We start from the raw sequence: 22,545 nt of genomic DNA on the forward strand, positions 1-22,545 counted from the left end.
TTCACAACCTAAGGAAATTTGTTCCAAATCTATCAGCAAACACAAGAGCGTCGAGAAGCCTTTTAGAAACTGACAATACATGGCAGTGGAAATCCGAGCATGCACGAGAGTGTGAGTGGCTAAATGTAATGTCATCCAACATTTAGTTGAAATGAAAACCTGCATACTCTTGTGACCACATTCTATTACAGCTCGCATCAGTACACACCATTTATAGTTTGCATTTATATATGAAAATTATTTTAAATGACTGAAAATCCACCAAATAAATCTTGAAAAGAAAGCAATTAATGGATGGATGGAGGGTTGGGGTGTGGCAGATTTGTCAGTTCAACCTGCATATGTTGGGTGGCATGGATGAGAACAACTAATTTACAAGCCTACAATAATTCCCTGTGTCTGTCTTCTCCAGTCCAGCAGGACGGCACCCTAAAAATGCTGAATGAAGCAGTGAGGCAGAAACAGGCTGTTTCCCATGGAGCTATCGCAACTGATGCAGGAGCTCTAGGGATTGAAATACAACTTGACAGTATTGAGAGGGGGACCTTGAAGAAGATGCATCCGATATAACTAAATACACAGCCCTGACGTCCACATCCAAATGTATGCGTACACTGCAATACAATATGCACATGACACACAAATGGTCTCTGAGTGTGTAAACGTAGCAGCGCCTTGCTCAACCATACCTCAGGCTATGTTTGGGCTCTGTTATTACTTTTCTCTTTCTGCTGTCACCTCATGCTGTACTCTCGCTCCTCTTTTCTTGTACCACTTAAATATATCCTTCCACCTGATTTTGGTAATGAAGGAAGGCGAGGGATCAAAATACACTAGGACAAAACACACCAGGACTATGCTTTGGATGTGCTCACATCCTAAATTACACAAGTCCAAATACACGCAGACTCTCGGGCACAGCACTCTAGGATGAGAAAACCCCATGCCAGTGACAACACTGTGTTAAACTTAAAACAAACATGGCGTCATTGTTACCAAGAGATGGCAGGTTTACAAAAAAATGAAACTAATCAACCTAATTATACATAATGAATATAGGGTTTTGGAACCCAGCTCATAAGTTACAGGCTGAAGTTACTGAGGTGACAAGCTGAGCAGCAATGGACTGGACTGGCAAGAAATTAAACTTACATGGTTTTGATTTGAGTTTCGATCAAGCAAACTAAGACAAAAAAAACAACCTTTTTTAAACATGTGTTTACTGGCCTGTATGTGCCCCTGTTGTGTGTATGCTGAAACTGTCATGTATGAATGTGGGTATGTATGCAAAAAAGTGTGTGTGTTAGTGAAATATGCCAAAATGCTGATTAAATCCCTTAGTTTCTCTTACCCAACAAGCTCAGCCACCCATAAACAGCACATCTCTTCCAAAGTTTTGAAAGGATAGTGTCCATTTGAAATCAGGTCAGTAAAAATTCATGAATTGTGTTTAAAAGTAAGATTAAGATTGAATTAAATGTCCACATTTTATAGTAGGGAGCTGTCAATTCAAAGACTGTAATGCTGGTGACATTGTTGGAGATTGTAAAAATATTGAACTTTTCTTGAATGGCAATTTTTAAAGCATTATTAGAGAGCGCTATGTTAACATGAAAATAACAAATAAACAAATGAGCTACACAATAAAAATTTCAGAAAGGACTTTTAACCAAGGTGAAAAGAAAAAACAAACAAAAGACACTTGACATTTTACAGTGTGCTTAACAGATCTCTCTAGAGCATTTATTTCACTTCTCATTCCTCCTCTCTTGACATCTCTCCCCAGTCCAGCCCGGGTAACACTGGCACAGGAAGTGCTTGAAGTGTTCGCTGGAGGGGTCAGGGTGTATATTAGCATAATTAAGGTCAGAGGTCATAGATGACACTGAAGTGATCATGTGACCGGAGTTGGGCTGTCTCCTGGCGCAGCGTCCGTTGCCATAGCAATTTTGGAGGCTGCAGCGTCGGGTGGCGGATCTCAGCGATTGGACGTAGCGGCCTAAGACTGAATGGATGTAGTCTCTAAGAAGAATACATTGATGCTGGTAGAGGGGACCAAAAGATGGACACACACCCGTGCACGCGTGCACATGCAAGCAAGGACACACATTTGGGGAGAGACAGAGAGTCAGACAGAGACAGAGAGAGAGAGATCATAGAAAATTTTCATTAACAATAATGCAATGTAGTCTTTACAAATTTTGCCCTAACAAAGCGATGACATATGTGAGTGTCACACTCAAACACACATACCCCCAATCATACGTGACCAGTTGCTTTTGTACACACATACACACAAAACTTTTTTTAGCAGACACACAAACATACACACACAAACACACTTGTACATAAGAAAATGTTTACTGATTGATTTTTCTTTCCTCACAAATCTTACCTTGGACTTGGCAAACATCAGCTCCCCCCACAGCACCACTCCTGCAGCCCCGAGTGCTGCACTCTCCCCCAGGGTGTGTTCCAGGTCTGACTGTATACACACACACACACGCACGCACGCGCACACACACACACACACACACACACACCGCATAGTTGGTCAGTCCTGTATCTGGAGGACTGTGGTCACGTTGTTGTGCATATGCAAAAATAATTAAATTCCATTGTTTATTTATGTGTTTTGTGATTAGTTAATTAATTTAAATAATGTTGGGAAAATGGTGTGCATGTGCAAGTCTGTATGCATGCATATGCATATGTGCCATACATCATACCTTACTGAGAAAATGGAGAGTGTGTGTGAAAGCCAGTCTGGCATAGGGCAGCACAGGTGTGGCATGGTTGGCAGTTTTGCCATGGTGCCAGGTTGATGCCACTCTCAAAGCTTCCAGCAACCTGTTTCTGTTGAGACAAGAGTTTATCAATCAACCATTTAATCAATCAATCAATACTTTCATTTCAAGGCGGTCAGAGGCCTGCCACATCCTGTGTGCAAGCGGGATTTATTTGTTCCCTAGAGCTACTTAAATAATCATTAGTCTTTGATTCGTGGATCTGTCTTGAGTAATTACTAAGACATGCTTTAAAAGTGCTTTACTAAAGAAATAAAACCAGATGAGGCAACAATGAGAATAAGACCAAAAGACATGAGCACAGAGGAAGTAAAAACAATAAATGAATAAGACCAAATAAGTAGGAATAAAAATAAAAACTGTAAATATAATAACAACAAATATCAAACACTTCCAAAAGCTTTCACAAAGACAAAAGTTTTAAGAAGAGATTTAAGAGAAGCCAGAGACTTAGTGTGAGTTCAGTAGGAAGAGAGGTCCATAGTGTGGGGGCTCTAACAGCACAAGCCCGATCACCCTTTATGGGAATAACCAGCAGGGCTCCATCTGGGGATCTTAATGGTCGAGAGGGCGTATACCAGCTCAATAAACCAGAGATGTTATTTAGGAGCAAGACCGTTTAAGGCCTTAAAAGTGAGCAATACAAATTTCGAATCAATTCAAAATCCAACAGGGAGTCAGTGTAGGGAGGCAACCACAGGGGTGATGTGACCGTCCATCTTTGTCCTGGTAATGAGTCGAATTCGGTCGAGGATGGATAGGCATTGATTATTGAATGAATTTAACAGTGCATCTGGATTGAGCGGGGATATAGAGGGATTAAAGGATGGTGAATTAAAAGCGTCACAGAATTTCACTGCAGAACCAGCATTGAGAATGCGAGAGTGTGTTGTAGGATAGTGACTAGGAATAGAGAGCTGTACTGGAACTTTAAAAACAACAGCTTTATGGTCAGTTACAAGCATATCCACCAGCTTAAGACACTTGAGAGAGAAACCAGATAAGAGTTCAAGGTCTAAGATGTGACCTTTGGAATGTGTGGCCCCTTAACAGATCGAACGAGGCAAAAAAAAGATCTAAAAATGTGAGGTGAGGGAATGGGAAGGACAACACACATGAATAATAAAATCACCAAGAATAAGCACCCTGTCATATTTTGGCATGACAAGGGTTAAAAGCTCAGAAAACTCAGAAATAAAACTAACTGAATTAGGGAGCCTATAAATTAAAATGTGGCGTAAAGGGGGATGGCCGGTGATTAACAAAACTTATAACCTCAAAGGAGATAAAATTACCAAAATGAACAGGATGGCACTTACGACCTAACATAAAAAAACAGCTAGGCCACCCCCTCTTCCAGAGGGCCTGGGAATATGAAAATATGCAAATTCAGGGGGCTAACCTCAATCAGAGGAACAGTGTCCCCTGGGGACAGCCATGTCTCAGTAATAAAAACAAAAAGTCCAGATCATTAGAAACAATGAGATAAAGGACTTATTACCAAGAGACCTCACAGTCAAGAGGCCAAAATTGTTTGGAGTCAAAACAGAGTGAAAAGAAATGGGAATACAGCAAATAGAACATAAATTGCAGATATTTGCTCCAGGTTGTTATCGTTTCTATCATTAGATATGTGGTGTGGATGAGAGGCCCTGGGCCTAATAATAGTCTGTATGGGGAAAACGCCCAGTGAGAGGGTTAATGACAGATGAGGCCAGTGGGAGGAGCTAGCGGGGGGACAGTACTGTGGGATGCCACCATAAGCAGAGATGGAGGCTGCGGGAAGGAAGTGTGGGATATAAACAGTCAGAAATGCGGAGAGGACTGTATAGCACGCTGCGAGTACTGCATCCCTAAACCCCATCAACCTCTGTGGCAGGTGTTTGTTGGGTAAAAGTGCCTGTGTATTAGCTAAGGAAACAATTCAGCTAGTTTGTAGCAAACAACACTTTTGAAGAGCAGAGCGAGCACCCTGAAGCATATCCACTTCATTTCCTGGGTCACTGCCTTTATCTTTGTGCTAAACAAGAAATAGGAAGCCATAGCATGTGTAAAAGTGATTTGTTAGTGGTGATGTTTTCCGACTGTGGTTGCAACTTCAATCATGTTGTCCTTGTACACTCTCTTACAGGGATGTCCTCACACACACACACACACACACACACACACACACACACACATTTCCATACCTGACCATTAGAGCTGCATCCCTGGACCCTGCCAGCCTCTCCGGCAGATATATACTGGGGTAAAGGGCGGTTGACTGGTGCCATAGCCAGGCCAACTGGTCATTCTCCTCTCTTGTCCCGACACAACACTGTCCTGTGTAGTTTCTGTCTTAAAACCAACAATACACACCACACAGACACAGGTCAATTTTCATGCCTCACAATGATTGACTTTGAAATTTCTGAGACGTGTGTTTTAAAACTACCCAGACAACTCCATGTCCTGCTCCAATGCCAGACAAAAAGAGCAGTGTTAATTGATGATGGATATATTAACTTAATATTGAGTGGAACAGTGGTGTTGATGTATCGTGATTTAGACTGATGTGTCTGTAAGAGTCATTCATCCATCCATCCATTATCCAAACCGCTTATCCTGCTCTCAGGGTCGCGGGATGCTGGAGCCTATCCCAGCAGTCATTGGGCGGCAGGCGGGGAGACACCCTGGACAGGCCGCCGGACCATCACAGGGCACAAAATAAAATAATTTAAAAAATTGACTCAATCTGTTGGAATTAATTAAAATGTATCTGGAATAATTAAAAAATATCTCTTTACCTAAAGATTTGACTGCGAAGTCTAAACTGAGTTTCATGTGAATGGGGGTGAAAGATGGGAAGAGGCAGTAAATGAACAAGAGCGGGCGGTCTGTCTGAGTGTGTGTGTGTGTGTGTGTGTGTGTGTGTGTGTGTGTGTGTGTGTCAGTTTTTCATCTACGTCTGTCTTCATGTGGGTTGTTGAAGCAGGTGGGCAATCCATAAAACCCCCAGAATCCACCAGAGCGAACTCTCCCCCCCAACTGCAGCGTCTCCTCCATGATCTTCCGCGCGCCTCCCTCAAACTGCCGCCGTGCCATTGACGTCACCACCCTTTCAGACAGACCGGGTCTCTCCTGCCTGACCAAGGCCTTTGACAGCTGCCGGTATACTGTCTTGGTCCCGAAGTCCATGTCCCACAGCGGACGCCACTCCTCCCAGTCGACGACGGCCAAACCGGTGAAGTTGGGCTGCAGCAGCGTGGCGATCTGCATCTTGGCGAGGGAGAAGTGGGCGGCCAGGTCGCTGCGTTGTGGCACTCCTCCGTTCACCCTCCAACCTGATGGGGAGATGTACGGATACTTCCCCAGGTGGTCACGGTAAAAAATAAGGATTTTCTGCAAAAGGTCAAAAGTTTAATCTCATATAAATGTGAGGCATACTGGCAAAAGGTGTCTTCATGAAATTCCAATTAATAATAATAATAATAATAACACATAGATGACACAAACCAACATTTCATTCAAGTGGAATTTTTCTTTTATTTAAGAATAGGTGGTATTTTCAAACTTTTGTAAGAATACCAACATTTTCAGCATGGGTGCACCGTGCATGGAGCCCTCAAAGGCCATGAGGAACGCATCCTCTGCACCCCATTAGATGCGAACAACATCCTGTAAGTAAAAATCACCTGTCCCTGGAATTCCTCCGGCTGGTTTTCTACTATGTGGAAGTCTCTCAGGTCCAGGTGGACATTAAACTTTTTCTGACAGCGTGCCGTGGGCATGTTCCACACTACCACAAACGGCCCGTCCTGCAGAACTGGACCTGCAGCAGCCAGACCGGGGAGGGGAGCCTCCTCCTCCAGACGTGGGTCTCCATGGACCGAGGTCCCAGCCAGACAGCCTGTTGGAGGGGAGATGAGGAGGAAGAGGGGGGTGAAGAAGATGGGGAGAGGGTGGTGAGACAGCTCCATGGCTGCCCGGTTAAAGGTTTATCCCTCCTGAAAAGAAAGAGACATGAATATCAGGTTAAATCATCCATCCATTATCCAAGCAGTCATTGGGCGGCCGGTGGGGAGACACCCTGGATAGCTGCCAGTTCATCACAGTGCCAACACACACACCTAGGGACACTTTAGTACGGCCGGTTCACCTGACCTACATGTCTTTGGACTGTGGGAGGAAACCGGAGCACCTGGAGGAAACCCACGCAAACACAGGGAGAACATGCAAACTCCACACAGAGAACGACCCGGGACGACCCCCAAAGTTGGACAACCCTGGAGTTTGAACCCAGGACCTTCTTGCTGCTAGGCGACCATGCTAACCACTGCGCCACTGTGCCACCAGGTTAAACCACATAGCCCTAATAACATAGGGCTTAATGGGTTCTAGGAAGGCTTTGCAAGCACCAAAGGACAGGACTACTGATTTTAACATGAAGCGACAAGTTATGAACTTTTAAGAAATAAAGCCAGAGCTCGTGTGTGTGTGTGTGTGTTTGTGTGTGAAGTAAAAATGCAAAAACCAGACGTCAAATATAAACCTTATTTCACATGGGAGAGTCTGTGCACCACTATCTCTCCCCTACTTTTCACTGATGCAGTTTAGTTCTGCACAGGTCATTAGAAAAATGTAAATTCAAAACTGAGTGACATTCATTTTAATGGTTTCTATCGTCTTCTACAGCATTACTGAATCATTAATACTGTCAGCACACAGCCATCTGTGCCATGTGAAGGATGACAAAACAACATTAAGAATTTAAAGAGATCGACATTTATCAAAAAACACACAAAGACAATACACATTTCAATAAAATTCTCTTTGTTTCAGTGACATGTATGGAACATCAGATGTCGAGTGTATTTCTAAAGCCCTCAGTCCAAGTTACAGTCTCTACAAAGGGCTTTACTTGCCCAAAAAGCCAGATTCAGTAAACCCCCACCCCTGGACTCTCGATTTGGATGAGGAAAAACATCAAAAACTAGAAAAAAAACTCCACAAGAGAGAAAAACAAAGAAGACTCATCAAATTGTTCAACACCAAGTCTTTAAAATTGTAGAGTTTAACAGTACTTTGACATTTGAGTAAGGCACATTCAAACCCTCCGTTTCATATGACTCGCTGTCTACACAAGGCTTCATCCATCCATCCATTATCCAAGCCACTTATCCCGATCAGGGTCGCGGGGATGCTGGAGCCTATCCCAGCAGTCATTGGGCGGTAGGCGGGGAGACACCCTGGACAGGCCGCAACTCCATTACAGGGCACACACACACACACACACACACACACACACACACACACACACACACACACACACACACACACACACACACACACACACACACACACACCTAGGGACAATTTTGTATGGCCGATTCACCTGACCTACGTGTCTTCGGACTGTGGGAGGAAACTGGAGAATCTGGAGGAAACCCACACAGACACGAGGAGAACATGCAAACGCCACACAGAGGACGACCTGGGATGACCCCCAAGGTTGGACTACCCCGGGGCTCGAACCCAGGACCTTCTTGCTGTGAGGGGAACGCGCTAACCACTGCGCCACTGTGTGGCCCCCAGGGCTTCAATCAGGTCTAAATGTTATGCAGCTAAATTGTATTTAGACACACTGTGGGTGCGAGAAGCCTGTTACTGCGAGGTGTACACCTGGCTAAGGTGTAAAGAAGGTATGTGTGTAGAGAAGGTACACTACCGTTCAAAAGTTTGGGATCACCCAAACAATTTTGTGTTTTCCATGAAAAGTCACACTTATTCACCACCATATGTTGTGAAATGAATAGAAAATAGAGTCAAGACATTGACAAGGTTAGAAATAATGATTTGTATTTGAAATAAGATTTTTTTTACATCAAACTTTGCTTTCGTCAAAGAATCCTCCATTTGCAGCAATTACAGCATTGCAGACCTTTGGCATTCTAGCTGTTAATTTGTTGAGGTAATCTGGAGAAATTGCACCCCACGCTTCCAGAAGCAGCTCCCACAAGTTGGATTGGTTGGATGGGCACTTCTTGCGTACCATGCGGTCAAGCTGCTCCCACAACAGCTCAATGGGGTTCAGATCTGGTGACTGCGCTGGCCACTCCATTACCGATAGAATACCAGCTGCCTGCTTCTGCTCTAAATAGTTCTTGCACAATTTGGAGGTGTGTTTAGGGTCATTGTCCTGTTGTAGGATGAAATTGGCTCCAATCAAGCGCTGTCCACTGGGTATGGCATGGCGTTGCAAAATGGAGTGATAGCCTTCCTTATTCAGAATCCCTTTTACCCTGTACAAATCTCCCACCTTACCAGCACCAAAGCAACCCCAGACCATCACATTACCTCCACCATGCTTAACAGATGGCGTCAGGCATTCTTCCAGCATCTTTTCATTTGTTCTGCGTCTCACAAACGTTCTTCTTTGTGATCCAAACACCTCAAACTTGGATTCATCTGTCCACAACACTTTTTTCCAGTCTTCCTCTGTCCAATGTCTGTGTTCTTTTGCCCATCTTAATCTTTTTCTTTTATTGGTCAGTCTCAGATATGGCTTTTTCTTTGCCACTCTGCCCTGAAGCCCAGAATCCCGCAGCCGCCTCTTCACTGTAGATGTTGACACTGGTGTTTTGCGGGTACTATTTAATGAAGATGCCAGTTGGGGACCTGTGAGGCGTCTGTTTCTCAAACTAGAGACTCTAATGTACTTATCTTCTTGCTCAGTTGTGCAACGCGGCCTCCCACTTCTTTTTCTACTCTGGTTAGAGCCTGTTTGTGCTGTCCTCTGAAGGGAGTAGTACACACCGGTGTAGGAAATCTTCAATTTCTTAGCAATTTCTCGCATGGAATAGCCTTCATTTCTAAGAACAAGAATAGACTGTCGAGTTTCAGATGAAAGTTCTCTTTTTCTGGCCATTTTGAGCGTTTAATTGACCCCACAAATGTGATGCTCCAGAAACTCAATCTGCTCAAAGGAAGGTCAGTTTTGTAGCTTCTGTAACGAGCTAAACTGTTTTCAGATGTGTGAACATGATTGCACAAGGGTTTTCTAATCATCAATTAGCCTTCTGAGCCAATGAGCAAACACATTGTACCATTAGAACACTGGAGTGATAGTTGCTTGAAATGGGCCTCTATACACCTATGTAGATATTGCACCAAAAACCAGACATTTGCAGCTAGAATAGTCATTTACCACATTAGCAATGTATAGAGTGTATTTCTTTAAAGTTAAGACTAGTTTAAAGTTATCTTCATTGAAAAGTACAGTGCTTTTCCTTCAAAAATATGAACATTTCAATGTGATCCCAAACTTTTGAACGGTAGTGTATGTGTAAATGTATGGCGTGCATCTGTTTTTGAGTCTGTGGTCGGCTAAATCCACTGTCCATCTGTAGGTCTTTGGATATCTGTATTATTCTTTTCCATTCATATGTGCCCGTGTGTGTGTTTGTTGAGAGACGAGGAGGAAGAGGAAAAAAAGAGCATATCTGCACCTTTCTGTGCGCGTTAGGCCATTCCCGTATGCCTTGTCATGTTTGTGAAAAAGAGCGATTGTTTGTGCATGTTTCTGGGCATTCCCGTGTGTGTGTAAACATACATGTATACGTCTGTTGGTAGCTTGTATATATACACGTGTGTGTGTGTGTGTGTGTGTGTGTGTGTGTGTGTGTGTGTGTGTGTGTGTGTGTGTGTGTGTGACTGTATGTGTGTGACTATATGTATTTGTATGTGTGTTGGTGTGTGTGGGCATGTTTCTACCTGTGAATGTCTAAATGTGTACGTCTCATTGTGTGTGTGCAAGGCCAAGTATATGCGCAGATTCGTGTATGTGACTCAAGTGTGTATCAGACCGGTCATCCTATGCAAATGAGGATGTATCTGCATCTGAGTGTATTTGAGAGATGGTGTGTATCTGTATGAGGATGTGCATGTGCGTATTTGTACATGTACACCTGTGTGTATGGCTGTGTATGTGTGGGCACATCTGAGTGTGTGTCTGTCTGTATTAGTGTGTGTTAAACGTCTTTGTGCATCCAGAAGATGGGGACTCCCTTGGCATCTCTGTAGGGCGTTTCAGTGAGTGTCTGAGGTGCCTGTTGTCCCGCTGAATAAGGAGGGGGGAGATGGGTGGGAGTAGGAGAAAGAGGGATGGAGGGAGCTGGAGGAGGGGGAGGAGGAGGTGGAGGTGAGGGGATAGATGAAGGCGGGAGAGGAGGAGGTAGATTAGAAGATGACCGGATGGAGGGAGCAGGTGGAGGAGATTGCAGCTTTGGGAGAGAGGGCCGTGGAGAGAGGAGGGGAGGGGGAGATAAACCAGCAGGAGGGGGCGACATGCCAGCGCAGACACCTCCGGAGTCTCCGTCCATCCCCCGTGTCTGACTGTCTCTCATCTCTGTCCGCGTGTCCGCTGCCGGCATCCTGGAAAACCTCAACAGTGTCTCCATGGGGACGAACGTCGTCATGGCGCCCGCGTTCTGCACGGGCACTGACAGCACATAGCCCAGGTGGGCATAGAAGTGCTGCTTGTCGTGGGTGGTCAGGTACAGGCGCTTGAATCTGCGGCGGCTGGCGTACCGCTCCGTCTCCTCCATCAGGATCCGCCCATGACCTTTACCCCGCTCTGCTTTTGACACCACCACCGACTCCACGAATAGACTACCTACGTGACCTATGACCCTGGACAGCCGGGCATGACCCAGGAGACGCTCCGCCTCCCCGGTGCCCTGGAGAAGGATCAAGCTGACAGGAAACTCCTGGCAGGACTTCTGCAGGGAGTGGACCCTGGCCGCCTGGCTCCTCTGCCACTCCGAGTTGACCAGGTCAGCGCAGGGGACTAGCAGGTCCGGACGCCGGTGGATCGGGACTGCGTGAATCCTCTCCAACGTTTCGCCTGCAGAGTCTGTTTTAGTGTGGTTTGTCAGGGCACTGCAGGGGGTCCCTTCTGCTTCTGTGCCCGCCACTGACAACTGATGGTCATTCCTCTCTGCTCTGGGGTGAGAGGTGGCTGTTAGGACCACAGGCTCCTTTCCAGTAGCTTCCATCTGAGGGTCTGATGTTAGGATGCTGCATGGGTCTCTGTTCAGCTTGTCGCCCGTCTCCCATGTTGAGTTTGCAGATGTCGTTGGTTCACACCTGTGGCGACCGGGGTTCATGTGAAGTCAACTGGCATTCAATTCTCATTTGACCCCCCCACTCCCCCCACCTCCCCCTTTTATGAACATCAACCGAATTTAGCCTAAATGAATCCAATACCCTGACAAAACTTGGATGGAGCTGGACCCGAAACCAAATTCAGATGACATGCAAAAATATGGCTTATACATGACATGCAAACAATGTTGTTAGATGCCTTTTTCTTTGCTCTGTAGTTGATTATACTATACAGCAGGTATAATCAGCCCAGCAGTCACACTGGTCAAAGGCATATTCTGACTGCATGACTGATTCCCACTCCTGATCGGTTGCTATGGTAATAGCTTGTAACCAGCAACAGGTAAGGCTGGCGTTACATAGTGAAAATATTCATGCAAATTAGTTGAATTAATAAGAAGTGATTTGCACAGGTTCATGCAACGTCACTGTTACACAAAGCATTTCAAACACCAACCAAAGCTACACCCAAAACACCTTTTTTTACTGCATGACGGACAAAAGCAAACGAAAAGACAAAAGAAAAGGTTATTGCACGGCAATTGAATAATACAAACGTTACATAAGCAAACTCAACTGATGGTTACCCAAGTTAAGTGACGAGTTAATCTATAAACTGGCCGGACAAAGAAATGACCTTGAAAAAATTGTAATATGCTGCAAAATATTTAAATGAAACTCGCCTTCAACAAACTCAGTTATGCAGATGTCTTTTTCAAGGCTCAGTGCCACTAGTTTCAATTTGCCATCCACTGTTTAAAAATATCAGATGATACAATACACTATTTAGACCGTGAGATAAAGTCACGTGACCTGGCAGCAGCACTTTGATTGTCTGTTGCATGAACTCGGCTGCAAAAAGTAAAACGAGTTTCAAATCTGTTCAGTCTGTTCACACAGAACACGTCAGTGAACTGCATGGGCTAAAAAGACCGTGCAATCGAAACGCAAAGTGAAATGAAACCATGGACCATGAGACAGTTGTGCCTGGGGGGGGGGGGGGGGGGGGCTGTATAAATTCTTCAGAAGCACGGTTGTTTAAATTGTGTTGTTGCACAAAACTTCAGTCCCTGTATTGAAATGAAATGAAGATTTTGATTTTGTCTTTTAAAGCATCCTTATTAAACACAAGTACGATTCCATGACTGAAAAGTAAAACTTTGATAACTTAATAATGATATAATAGCATAATAATAAAATATTTATTCAATATAATATATATGATATATATATTATAATATATGATATATATAATATATCATATAATAAATGATAACAATAAAAACACGTTGTGCATGTCAGGATATAGTCTTTAGTTTCAATTACAACCACTCAGCGACAATCCTTCTGATGCTTACTAGACCACTATCCTGATGTTTACTAGTCGTGTTACAGGAAACATTACACATTTTAAAGAGCACTTCTTACTTTTTTTTGGTACCCCATCCATCCATCCATCCATCCATCCATCCATCCATCCATCCATCCATCCATCCATCCATCCATCCATTATCCAAACCGCTTATCCTGCTCTCAGGGTCACGGGGATGCTGGAGCCCATCCCAGCAGTCATTGGGCGGCAGGCGGATAGACACCCTGGACAGGCCGCCAGGCCATCACAGAACCCCACCAGAACAATGTTAAATGTAAAAATAATGGGCCCCTCATGGATGCCACCACTCACAGTTTCAACAGCCCCGAGCAGGAAACCTCAGAAACAATTACACGGATGTAAAATGAGCGGAAATGAGACGTTATGTTTACAAAAATACACTCATGCCACTTCGGTACCTCACCATCTCATACTACTATAAAAATAACCAAAGGCATATTACAATTTGCCCTGACCCCCCCCAAACTCTTTTAATAAGCCCGGCGACTAAAACCAGCGGCGCCGTCGTGTCCGGGCGGAGATAATGAAGGCGGCTGCCTGAGGAGAGAGCCAATGCAAAACAATTACACTTAGTTGCAGGAGCACAGGTTGATATTCTCTCATGTCCACCCCGTTTAAAAAAAATAATTTTGTTTGTTCTTTGTTTTGTTGTTACAAGGACACTGTGCTTGCAGCCACAAAAGGAAAGCAGATTTGACCTGGTAAATACTACATGCAGGCTTAGTAACAGGGTAAGTAACACACACACTTCATGTGGTGTCGACACACAGCCTGCCACAAACACAAACACATGCCCATAACCACAACAGTGTGTTTGACATTCATTGGAAGAACACTGTTTCCTGGCATTATCTCTGGGTTGCGATTTCACCATACTTTTGGCCGCAAGGCAGAATTGAGACACACACACACACACACACACACACACACACACACACACACACCTCAACTTACCAATCAATAAAATGTATTTTTCTTGCGTGGACTGAAAACATATTACACATTGGTGTGCAGACAGAAACTGTGTGTGTGTGTGTGTGTGTGTGTGTGTGTGTGTGTGCGTGTGCGTGTGTGTGTGTGTGTGTAGTGAACTGAATGAACATTTTATTTCACTAAACCAAGCTGTTGACTCCAAATGGTAAACAATTCGAAAATTAAAGCTCTTTTATTCAGCTACAACTACAAATATACAGATATAAGTCAATGTACACTGTGCATATAGTGTAGCTACACTGGGCTACAGACGCCCCTGTCTTATCAACTGACGTGTGTCTATGTGGAAGATGCTATGGTGTGTGTTGTATGTTGTGTTTCAGCAAGCAAGTCAAAACTATATATGAGATAGTTAAGTTTTAAATAAACTAAGTGAGACTTTTGGTGCAGATTCAGGTCAAAACTAACCTACTGTGACAGACTCGTGAAAACCAAAGCCTTGCAAGGCAATCAGAACTAGTTTTAAATGCAAACTACAATTCTAAAGGAGTTAAACTGCATTTTAAAGAACATGTTGCCACTTGCCAGGTGGCTTTACCACACAATGGTGCACCTTGCAACACCTTCGTGTGGTAAAGCCACTGTGTGGTTTATTTGGCCGATATATCATGAGAGATATATATAGGCCAAATAAACAGCATACCGATTTAGTCCAGAATAAAACACTGAAGCTCTTTATGCATGCTCAAAAATCCAGGCAAGAAAATCACAGGAAGTTGAATCAGTTCATCTGGACACGTTTATTGAGAGAAACGTTTCATCGTTCATCTACGAGATTGAAGAAGTGACTTGAGGTGACTTCGATGAAACGTTTCTCTCTGAATAAACGTTGTGTCCACATGAACTGATTCAAACTAAACCTCCACCCATCCATTATACAGAGTCTGTGGAGCCCATCCCAGCAGGCATTGGGCAACACCAGCCCTGTCCAGAGACACCTTGGACAGGTTGCCAGTCCATCACAGGGCCCACAAACAGAAAGATAAGGGTGATTTAGAGACTCCAATTCACCTATCGTGCATTTCTTTTTGCTGCGAGGCAACCGTGTTAACCACTTAACCACCCTGTCACTTCTAAGTTAAACCTATTTATTCTTACTGATATCATCTTCCTACTTTTTTTTTCTTTTTTGGATTTCCTCTCCTTTTCTCCCCAGTTGTACTTGGCCAATTACCCCATTTTCCGAGCCATCATGGTCGCTGCTCCACTCCGTCTGCCGATCCGGGGAGGGCTGCAGACTACCACATGCCTCTTCCGATACATGTGGAGTCGCCAGCCGCTTCTTTTCACCTGACAGTGAGGAGTTTCACCAGGGGGCTGTAGCGCGTGGTAGGATCACACTATTCCCCCCACAGGCACCCCAACCAACCAGAGGAGGCGCTAGTGCAGCGACCAGGACACATACCCACATCCGGCTTCCCACCCGCAGACATGGCCAATTGTGTCTGTAGGGACACCTGACCAAGCCGGAGGTAACACGGGGATTCAAACTGGCGATCCCTGTGCTGGTAGGCAATGGAATAGACCGCTATGCTACCCGGACACCCCCATCATATTCTTACTTGAATGACTGGACTCAGTTATACCATACTCAGTGTGATAATGGCTGTCCAGACTGCAATATTGCTTTAGTGCCCTATATATTTTCATGTATGCAGTCACAGATATATTGTGTGCCAGTATGTGCTTATCAAATTGTCTTTGCACCGATGCCAACAAGAAAAATCCCTGTCCACTGTACACACAATGTTGATTTGAGCAATTCTCTTGTTAATTCTGTCTTTATCATTGGTCCAGAGGAGGAAGTAAGCCTATTAACCAATACACTTGACTACACAATTTCCTCAGAAGAGTATTCCGTGAGATAAGGTTTGTCCAGACAGCAATATTATTTTAGTCCCCTATGTATTTTCATGTATGCTGTCATAGCTATATTGTGTGCCAGCATGCATTATAAAACTTTGTCATCAAATTGTCTTTGCACCAATGCCAACAAGAAAAATCCCTTTCCACTGTATAGACGGTGTTGGTTTGAGCAATTCTCTTGTTAATTCTGTCTTTTTCACTGGTCGAAAGGAGGAAGCAAGCCAATTAACCAATAAACTTGACTATAGAATTTCCCCAGAAGACTTTTTATGTAGCTTAGACATACATCACATCCACTCCACAAAGCAAAAAGGATCTCATTTGTGTCTTCTAAGGCTCAACTATGGCTCTGTTCTTTGTAAAATAATTTCGTTCTTTGTAAAATCATTTCAACTCTTACTAGGTTTAGTCTGTTGTATTTAGATGTTTTCAGGGATGTCAACCGCTGGAAACAATACTTTAGCAGTGTTAAGTTGTCTAAATTCACAAATATAGCCACGTTTCAATCTTGTTGGCTACAATGTCCAATTTAAGCATGTTGTAGTATGATGTCTATACAGTTATGGGATATAGTGAATACTATCCCATATCACAGGGCTTTACTAGCATATCACCAAATCCCCTGAACGTATTACATAATACTACACATTTAAGACAGTAATATACACTGATGAGCAAAAACATTATGACCAGTCACAGGTGAACCGAATAACGCAGATCATCTCCAAACAAGGGCATATGTCAAGGTCTGGGTAGATTAGATGGTAAGCGAACAATCGGTTCTTGGAGTCAACATGTTGGACGCAAGAGAAATGGGCAGGAGTAAATATCTGAGTGACTTTGACAAAGTCCAAATTGTTATGGCCAGACGACTGGGTCAGAGCATCTCTGAAACAGCAAGGCTTGTTGGGTGCTCCTGGTCAGCAGTGGTGAGTACCTACCGACAGTGGCCCAAGGAGGGACAAACCACAAACCGGCCACAGGGTGTTGGGCGCCCAAGGTTCATCAATGTGCAAGGGCAACGAAGGCTATCCCGTCTGATCTGAACCGCCAGGTCTACTGTTGCACAAGTCACAGAAAATTTTAATGATGGTTACAGGAGAAATGTGTCACAACACACAGTGTATTGCATCCTGTTGCATAGCCGCAGACTGGTCAAAGTACCCATGATGACCCCTGTTCACTGTCGAAAATGGCTACAATGGGCATGCGTGCGTCAGAACTGGACCTTGGAGCAGTGGAAGAAGGTCGCCTGGTCCAATGAGTCCCATTTTCTTTTGGATCATGTGGATGGCCGAGTACCTGTGTGCCCTTTACCGGGGAAGTGATGGCACCAGGATGCACTGTGGGAAGACGACAAGCTGGTGGAGGGAGTGTGATGCTCTGGGCAATGTTCTGCTGGGAAACCCTGGGTCTTGCCATTCATGTGGACATCAATTTGACATGTGCAACCTACCTAAACATCATAGCAGACCAGTCGCAGACCCCTTCATGGCAATAGTATTCAATGATGGCAGTGGCCTTTTTCAGCACAACAATGCACCCTGCACATATTGTTCAAAAAGGTTTGAGGAACATGACGAAGTGTTCAAGGTCTTGCCCTGGCCTCCAAATTCTTCACATCTCAATCCGATTGAGCATCTGTGGGACATGTTGGACCAACAAGTCCGATTCACAGCGCCTCCACCTCGCAATTTACAGAACTTGGAGGATCTACTGCTAAGGTTTTGGTGCCAGATATCACAAGACACATACAGAGGTCTTGCAGAGTTCATGCCTTGGTGGGTCAGCGCTGTCTTGGCGGCACATGGAGCACCAACAACATATTAGGCAGGCGGTCATAATGTTTTACTCATCAGTGTATAATTCACTAGAATGCATCTGGATGAAGCCAAGTTAAAGAATTCAGAGCTTCAACATGAAGAAAATAAGATAGCAATAATAATAATGATAATAATGACAATGATAAATTGGTACAAACTCACCAATGGCATAACCTGAGGACCAAAAAAAATGTCAGTGTTGAGAGCTCACAAAGGCTGTCAAACAGCTATGACATTGTTACCAGCTATGCACATATTGTCATTTCACACACTCAAAACATGTAGACTGAAAAAAGGATGTTGGGAAATTGCAACAGGAAACATGCAACTATTTCCTTATAGCTGATAAGCAAAACTGATGATATCAAACTTTAGTTGAGTTGCAAACGTTGCAAACTAGGAAATGGCCAGGGGTATAACGGTAAGGCAAAGTAAACTACATGTGCTTTGCCCTGAGTTCTTTGCAGCAACTCTCTTTCATATGTTCACAGTCTTCCGGTGCCTTTGTAACGACACTATGAGCCCAAGAACTAAATTATGGTTTGACACTACCAAACCTTTTCACTCAGTTAAACTACATGAAGGTTTACAGCACTTGTGAAAATTTGTTCATCTTCACTGTTTAGCTGCCTGACATTTATTAAGGCTGGTACTAGCCCTGAGACAGGATCCTGTGGTAGTCTGATGGTATGTGTTGTTGCTTCTATCAAAGGATCCTGTACTGCTCAATAAAAGTTTCAACCTGCAGTAGTTGGAGACGTTTATAACGAAGAAACTACATTGAATTTCATTCACCCAAACAGATGTCCACAATCCTTCACTTGCACAATTTATAGGCTTTGTTAAACACGAGCACACGTAAAATTTCCAATGCAAAGAAATCAACGATGGCTGACAAATGCCTTAACTTACTCACTGGTATTCTGTCGGCCATCTTTGATTCATTACAATGGAATTTCTTGGGCATGTTTTTGTGTGAAGTCTATTTTTGCATGGAAGATGTGTATAGCATGTGCTGCTGCGGTGGAAATATACAAAGGAATGATTATGGATATCTGTTCGAGGCAAGTGAAATTTGACGTGGTGTTTTCGTGGTAGATCGCAAGGTAAAATTTCTATGTAGGAGCACAGGACCCTTTGGTAGCGTGGAGGAAATGCTTTTGTTTTATTGCTGCATCGTGCCAGATTACTGTAATGACCTACTTTTCACTCTCACAGATGATAACACCGTTTCTGAATTAGCCGTGGAACTTCGGCATGTTTATTTCGCTCCATGCATAACGTGCACATAATCCGACTGACCCTCGTCTACCTTCCCACTCCCGTGGCTGCTCTGTTTTAGTATCCCATAATTCCCTGTGTCCTTAAAGGTGTATTCCCCTAATACTGAACATCAAAATTACCATGTAGTGAATTGCACCGTTATTCTTCCAAGACCCCTCGTCTTGCCCCCTGTGGACCCGATAGCACTAATAGATATCATTTAACATGGAAAAAATCAGTAGGTGGCTCTCCCCCGGATCAGTCACAGACCGTATTATTATTATTATTATTATTATTATTATTATTATTATTATTCCCTTTACTGGTGGATTGCAAACAACTTTAAGGTGCATACCGCCACCTACTGTACAAAAGTGTGTAACATCGTGTCATTTTTACCCTAATCAACCTTGTGTTACTTAAATAGAGTGCCTACAGACCTAATTTGAAGCGACTTTGTTATTTCAAATAGAAAAATAAAATGTGCTTTGCGAATCACCCGCCATCTTGTGGCTCCTGTATGTAACTACAAAATGGCGTCAGACCGCGGAAACAATCAATGACCGGCCTCCCCAAAGGGACTGTATGAGGGCCAGACCGAGAAGAGATGTTTTGAAAACTGCTTTTAAAATCAGTTTTGGATGGCCAACTGTAGCTTCCAAAACGCGCGTAGTAGAGATAATAAACACAATCTCATTACTCTGCCAATCCGGTTGTACAAGTGAAACCGGGTATTTCTTGCCCGGTGCGGGATTGGATACGGGGTGTACTGCACCACAAGGCGACATCACTAACCGCTCGGCTAAAGGGTCAGACCCGTTACCTAGGGGCTAACGTGTGTTATTAGTAGTTTACACAAGTATTTACCGGATTTTTTTTCTTTCCTGGTTAAAATGACTCAAATGTATACTGACTGAAGTAACAATATACAAAACACGTTTTTTGTTTTGTTTTTACAGCAGACGGACATGAAACCTCTTATTTGAAAAAAAAGCTAGCAATTAAAATTAATTTCAGGAGGGGTTGAAAAAAATACTCAACATTAGATGGAAACGGCCAACCAGCTTGCATCGGTGCGAGTGCGTTTAGTTTTGGGTTACACAGATATGTGATAATAGGCTATTTCACAATACCACAGAAGAGCAGAAGTAGTTTTTTGCTGTGCAATAAGTGGTTTTAACAAAAAACAAACCACCCAACAAAAACCCCGCCTTGTCCAATTCATCTTTTTTTTTTCGTCAAATGCCCGAAAAGGAACTTATTTTTTTCTCGATCCATCCATTTAAGAACTCTGTAGAAATCCCAGCTAGTAAGCTAAACCCAAGTATCGTCCCTCTCCAATGCGCGGATATTGGGGCGCCATTTAGGCAACAGGGCGAAAAAGCAAACAAACAAAAAAAATCTCACTTTTGACTTCAAGGGAAGTAACATGGGTCAGAAACTGTCGCGAACAAAGAATATGGTCAACATGCACGATTGGTTTATTATGTACTTTCATATATTGACCATCATTTGGGCTTGTGGGCTGTGTAAAACAAGGCCGGCGTTATTTGACGGATGGCGGACCACCGTGAATAGGGGTGGGTGGTCAAAACCCGAATTATTACCCAGTCTACGCAGAATACAATTTATAGCGCAGAGACATTTAATTACAATGGATGAGACTGTTATGTCTGCACACATCGACAGTGCTGCATTTGATTTGGTGCTGTTCTATTGTGCTGGGATCGATTGGTGATGCCTGCGGGCTCTGGGTTGTTTGATCGGGTCTGCCTGTGATGCTGTGTCAGTCTAAATAAAGAATGCAACGTAGCGGTTGTGTCGAGCGACAGCGCTGTGTCCTGACGTGATTTCTAAATACAATAGAGACATTTTAAAAAATCGTTCCTCGGCTGGTTGATTAGCAAACGTGTTGACAGCTACCATTCAACACCTCGCATATGCAATAAAGGCAACAAAACGCTTTCCCCAAACTCTCACAGCTGACTGTTAAAAACGTGCGACGGGAACTACAACAGGTGGGGGAAAGAAAGCTTTATAAGTGGAACGCGGCGGACATGTGTGGGTTTCACGCTTAACTCCCGAGTCCTACACGGCGGACTGACCCGTGATTTGGGGCGCTATAAATAAAACGTGACGTCAGTTTTGCAACACCCTGGCGACGTCCATGGTTGTGTGGCTACACTACACCAACCCCTGCCGGCGTCCATATACGGTAAATATACAGACACATTACCGAAGGCTCGAAATAGGCGTCGTCAACTTTCCAAACACAGTAACAAAGACTCAGAGGACTGTTTTGCCAGGGAGTCTGAGGGGTCAAGTGGGAGGCTGACTCAATATGTCGATTTAAGTCAACGAAGAGTCTGCCGGTTTGTTTCTTTTTTGTTTGTTTTGCCAAATACGTGCTCATTCAATGCTAATCTGCCGGGGTGTTACAAGCCTGAGCGACTGTCACTTTTAGCTTGGCCAAACAGACTTCATCCGCACTTCGTTAAAATCAGAAAAAGGTCTATAAATGACCAACGGCCGGTGAATGACCGCCACTGATCAACCAATGAACATCACAGACCTAGCTCGTTCACAACTTCACAATACCTACATTATGAGTTTCACGGTTCGCCTGCGTTGTGCTTCCTCGGGCAATTCCTGCACGGACTTCACACACTGATCTGCGGTCAGATTGAATTTCCACACTATGGTTCGCAATAGAGTTGATCGAGTGTGGTATAACAGGTCCACGATCAGCCTTTGACCGAAGAAGGAAGCGACGTGGCCGCCTTGCAGCTTTGCGGTCTGTGAACGCTGCTGCCACCCCGTGGTTAGGAGGACTTACTCCGCACACAAAATCGCTTGTTTAGCGAGGCAACTGAGGTTTAAATCAAACAAACCACAATCAAATATTTCGGTGTACTACAATCTAAATGTGATACGCAACACCCTTGATGTCGGACGAAGGTCAAATCGTCATATAAGGGTCACAAAGTAAATCAACTACAGACAGCGTCAACGTGACGTCACAGGTTTGGCCTTATCAAAGTGCCTGCAGAATATTTTGCAATCATGTGCGCTAAAAGCTGTGAATTACACTGCAGGAAGTTCAGGCGTCTTTATACAAAACTATCAAATAGCAACTGAAGACATCAGCTTCACCACTTTTTGCTTGGATAGGTGCCAGTACCCCCACGACCCTGGGAGCACAATAAGCGGTTTGGATAATGGATGGACTAAATTGTTGAAACGTATTTTTGAATTG

At 43.9% G+C, this 22,545-nt stretch overlaps 2 protein-coding genes across 2 annotated transcripts; both read right to left on the reverse strand.

Annotated features, from left to right (window-relative positions):
- Positions 1-1,651: 1,651 nt before the first annotated feature.
- hyal3 (hyaluronidase 3) lies at positions 1,652-21,966 on the reverse strand. Its single transcript, XM_056274788.1, has 7 exons — positions 21,892-21,966; positions 6,482-6,793; positions 5,753-6,188; positions 4,997-5,144; positions 2,730-2,856; positions 2,396-2,485; positions 1,652-2,042 (listed from the first exon to the last, which is right to left on the reverse strand). The coding sequence occupies exons 2-7, from the start codon at positions 6,764-6,766 to the stop codon at positions 1,749-1,751; spliced, it is 1,380 nt and encodes a 459-aa protein (XP_056130763.1). The 5' UTR covers positions 6,767-6,793; positions 21,892-21,966; the 3' UTR covers positions 1,652-1,748.
- On the reverse strand, positions 10,817-11,953 carry LOC130129795 (N-alpha-acetyltransferase 80). The gene has a single exon (XM_056299449.1). The coding sequence runs from the start codon at positions 11,951-11,953 to the stop codon at positions 10,817-10,819; it is 1,137 nt and encodes a 378-aa protein (XP_056155424.1).
- Positions 21,967-22,545: the final 579 nt, after the last annotated feature.

Source organism: Lampris incognitus, chromosome 2 (assembly GCF_029633865.1).
Source record: "Lampris incognitus isolate fLamInc1 chromosome 2, fLamInc1.hap2, whole genome shotgun sequence".
Taxonomy (NCBI): Eukaryota; Metazoa; Chordata; class Actinopteri; order Lampriformes; family Lampridae; genus Lampris; species Lampris incognitus.